Raw genomic sequence first — 4,128 nt, forward strand, 5'->3', positions numbered from 1 at the left:
AGCCCTATATTACTTGAGCGATATACTTGAGCGATACAAGCGATACATATACTTGTGTTGACAAATTCGACTTTAACATTATTGAATATTATATTTATACATCTTAATCAAATTAGACACATCTATAAAATCGCTATCAAGTCTTTAGATGTTGTTGCTGGAAATTAAATATTCTAGTAGCACCATCAAATTCTTGTATTTGTCGATTTACAAAAAGTCGGTCACCTTGTTAGTAGAAAAGTACTCATAGGACCAGTCTTGATGATGACAGAGGAGAGAAAGATAGGAGAGCCAACTGCAAACACAGGCCAGCTATTACAAAAAATTTTTTTGAGATGTTCTGTTAAATAACTTATTATCATGGCTGCAACAGTTCGGGAAGATTCAGTTTCCCTCACTTTTAGATCAGGTTGAGCCAACCTAGGGTTATTTTAGAAGGATTCAACAGAATATACAAACACCCAGTTTCAGCTCAGGTGTTTTGGGAGACAATACAATCGACCATAGGATCTTGGTGCTCCTGCCACAGCTGAAGATCCTTCAGCCCAGGAGATTACAACATCTCCATCACCATTAATGTGTAGATGGAGCTTCGACGAATGAGCTCGAAGCTCCCTCAACTCTAGTAGACTGATACAGGTGTCCAAAGTTTTATGCGGCAGCTATCGTGACTTCCTTTGCCCCGGTTGGTTTAGTCAAGGAAAAGGAGGGGCTGACTGGTCCTTCTAGGCATGTGCTTCCCTCCTATTTGGGAGACATTCTACTTTACTCTAGGTATATAAGGATGTTTTGGTGATTTAGGTCCATTTTTATTGCATTTTTTTTAGGATAACTGCCAACATCCCTTATTTTCCCTTTTAGGGTTGTATCCAAGGGCGAGTAGTGCTCTGACTGTATTTTGTTGTAAGGTGATGATTATCTTCCTAGGGACGAGTAGTGCTTCGACTGTATCTCGCTCCCGATGTGGTACTTATCCTTCCCCAACTCCTCCGCAATCTTTCCTCTGATACCACCTCTATCGTATTTGGTGCAGCTATTGAAAAACATTCCCTTTGCTCTTTTCTGCGGCTGCCTACCACCCACCAACCTTTCCTTGATGCATGTTAATTTCCCCCCCCTAAATGCTAATTCCTCCAGCTCGCTTCCTTCATTCCAGCTCACATCCACCACATCTCTCATTGTCAGATTGTTGTTGTCTACCTACCAGGAAGTCCACTTTTTATTTGACTGTTGTTTTAACCAACCTTCCACATTCCTAGTGCAATTAGTCAACTTCCACCATACTTGCAACCCCTCTACAACTCACTTTCCAACCTCCTTGCCGACACTTTCCACACTACCACTAGCTAACCACAACCATCTAACTACCGTCCATCCCACACAACCAATCACCACCAATTTGAGATACATTCCTAGTTGCATTTGTGTTGTTATTTCCCTTTCAGTGTATCAGTTGTAACTACTTATTAATTTTTGAGTAATAATATATGCTTTTCTTAGTGTTGTTGGTTAACTTTGATACTAATCCAAGTGACTTGAATTGAATGTAAGGACATAGCATGTTGAGTTATATATTTACAAATATTTTAATTCAAATAAAACCGTTTAATCCAATTTAATTTTAGTTTAATTTACATTTAATTGAGGAAGCTCAACTCATTAGTCATAGTGGACTTGTTTAACCTAAACTTGATCAAGAAAATTTTATTTGATTTTAGAGTTACATCAATAACCTCCCACTAACCTATCAATATATTTCACAATTCGGCACTCATTTTTTTTATTGTCATTCGAGGTTTTTGTGAGGTTTTTAGGCATATTAATCATAATAACAGTGACATAACCCTCCAATACCTTTCTAATAATCTTAACACGCACGCAATCCTGCGTGCATACAAAATACGTAAATATTTTCCCTTAATTTTGTTGGGTTTTATCCTCCCAGGATATATTAAATCTGAATTTACTGAATTTTTTAGTTTAATTCTCGTTGTGCCGAGCAGACCCTTGAGTTCAACTGAGCTGAAGTGTAGCCGCCGTGACATTCCTCTCCCTGAGGCCGGAAACAGATGAAGTTGCTTCCCCACCATCACGATTCCATCCTCTCCTCCTTACCCCTCAGCCGTCTCTTCGTCGCCGTTCGCCTCTCGCCTTCTGCCACCAACTTCCGGTGCCGTTCTCAGCCACCGGCGATGGTATCTTCAACCGCATCCACCTCCTGCCTCGGCGAGCCAGATGGAAGCATGAAGAGCAAGGAGGAGAAGCTGTGGGGTGGGCGATTTGAGGAGAGCGTGACCGATGCGGTCGAGCGCTTTACCGAGTCCATCTCTTTCGACAAGCAGCTCTACAAACACGACATCATGGGTAGCAAAGCGCATGCCACCATGCTTGCTCATCAGGTGCCGCAAATCCGATTTCACTGTCGCATCTCTTCCATTCTCTCAGTCGAGATGATTCTTGTAAATATCATGATGGAATTTTGTTCTTGCTTATTTACCCGGTGATTCTGGCTTTCGTTCAAGTTTTTTTAATGTTATAACTGATCAAATTTTGCTTCGAAGGTTGCTTGTTTGCAAATTCTTAGTGTTTTTGCAGCCCTTTTAGGGTTTTGTAACCAATGTGGCTTTTTTCTTGTTAAAATAAGCTTGTATTTTGGTCATTTGGAGATTTATCAGTTTTTTTCAGTTGTCTTAGGCAGAGTATGTGATGATATTGCCGCTGTGTATTTGTTTTTCCCTTAAAATGCCGCTTCTGTAAGTAGGATGCGATGCATTGGCATTGATTTTTCTATTGCCCGTAAAGAAACTATTAGGAATAATGGACGTTTATTCCGTTGAGGTTGTAGCTTTGTTGTGTGATGGGTCCTTATGAGTTAGTCGTTAATGCTAGGCTTAGTTAATGATATTGATAATAATTATAATGAGTTTAGTGATCAATGAAGAATTAATGGTTTATTGTGAGTCTATCATTACTCCCAACTAGGAAGGAGTAGGGATCAATGAATTGAATTAACCCATTTTGTTCTGTAATTCTTTTGTTTCCATCTTGGCGCATTTACGTACATAGCACACAATTCTTATGTATTTACATTAAAAAATAGCACTATTAACACTTTTTAAAAGTGAAATACACCTTTTCATGCATAGATTTAAAGCACCATGTGCTATGTATGTAAATACGAAAGTATAAGTGTGAGATATGTAAATACATAAGAATCAGGTGCGACCTATGTAAATTTCCCTTTTCTATCTAAAAGCATTGAACTTTCTCGTTGTACTTTCTCATCGAATTGTCTTTTATTGTGCACTTGTTGTATCAAAATAGCTAAAAGCATTGAACTTTCTCATTGAACGCCCTATCAGCTAAATCCCTTCAATTCTATTTGGATTTTTGATGGGATGAAGTTTATGTTGTAGAGTGAAGCCTTACAAAGGCCTCTTGAGTTAGAAATTGTGCATCTTTCAGTATAGTTCCTTCTTCTTTTTTTTTTTCTCCTTGCAGTTATAAGGGTAGCAGCATAATCTGTAAATTTCATGATTAGGGATTGATCACTGCCAGCGATAGAGACCATATATTGTCTGGTCTAGATGAAATTGAGACAAGAATTGATGTGGGAAAGTTTGTTTGGAGAATGGACAGGGAGGATGTGCACATGAATATAGAAGCAGCATTAACTGATTTAATAGGTGAACCTGCAAAAAAGCTTCATACTGCTAGAAGTAGAAATGATCAAGTTGTGACTGATCTTCGATTGTGGTGCCGAGAAGCCATTGATAGAATTACTGCACAGATTGGACTCCTTCAGGTATGTTTTAGTTGTTGCACTTGTGTTTTATTTATTGCATTTATCATGCTTGTTATTAAATAATTCAATAATGAAATTTATCTTCAAAATATTATTTCTTAACTTTAGGTTCTCAGTTATGAACTGTCTATTTTAGATTCCTTCCTTGAATTATATTGTCCATAAAAATTCGTTGTGTGCTTCTAAGTTCTTGGTTAATGCCACGGGAGCTAGGGCTGAACCAGTTCAGCAAGGATGTGGCCGGTCCAGCAGGATGGCTGAACAACTGGCCTTGCTTAAGGCTGAGGGCCGCCACCCCCGCCGGCTGAGGGCCGCCACCCCCG

The 4,128-nt window shown here is 39.1% G+C and overlaps 1 protein-coding gene across 1 annotated transcript in view; it reads left to right on the plus strand.

Moving 5' to 3' along the window:
* The first annotated feature begins 1,994 nt into the window (after positions 1-1,994).
* Positions 1,995-4,128, plus strand: part of LOC110032853 (argininosuccinate lyase, chloroplastic) — a 24,613-nt gene continuing 22,479 nt past the window's right edge. The window contains exons 1-2 of the mRNA XM_020736623.1: positions 1,995-2,399; positions 3,542-3,805. Of these exons, the coding sequence (XP_020592282.1) occupies positions 2,070-2,399; positions 3,542-3,805 (594 nt within the window). The 5' untranslated portion in view covers positions 1,995-2,069. The remainder of the gene's footprint in view (positions 2,400-3,541; positions 3,806-4,128) is intronic.

The sequence above is a fragment of the Phalaenopsis equestris genome, unplaced genomic scaffold, assembly GCF_001263595.1.
Source record: "Phalaenopsis equestris unplaced genomic scaffold, ASM126359v1 Scaffold001038, whole genome shotgun sequence".
Classification (NCBI taxonomy): Eukaryota; Viridiplantae; Streptophyta; class Magnoliopsida; order Asparagales; family Orchidaceae; genus Phalaenopsis; species Phalaenopsis equestris.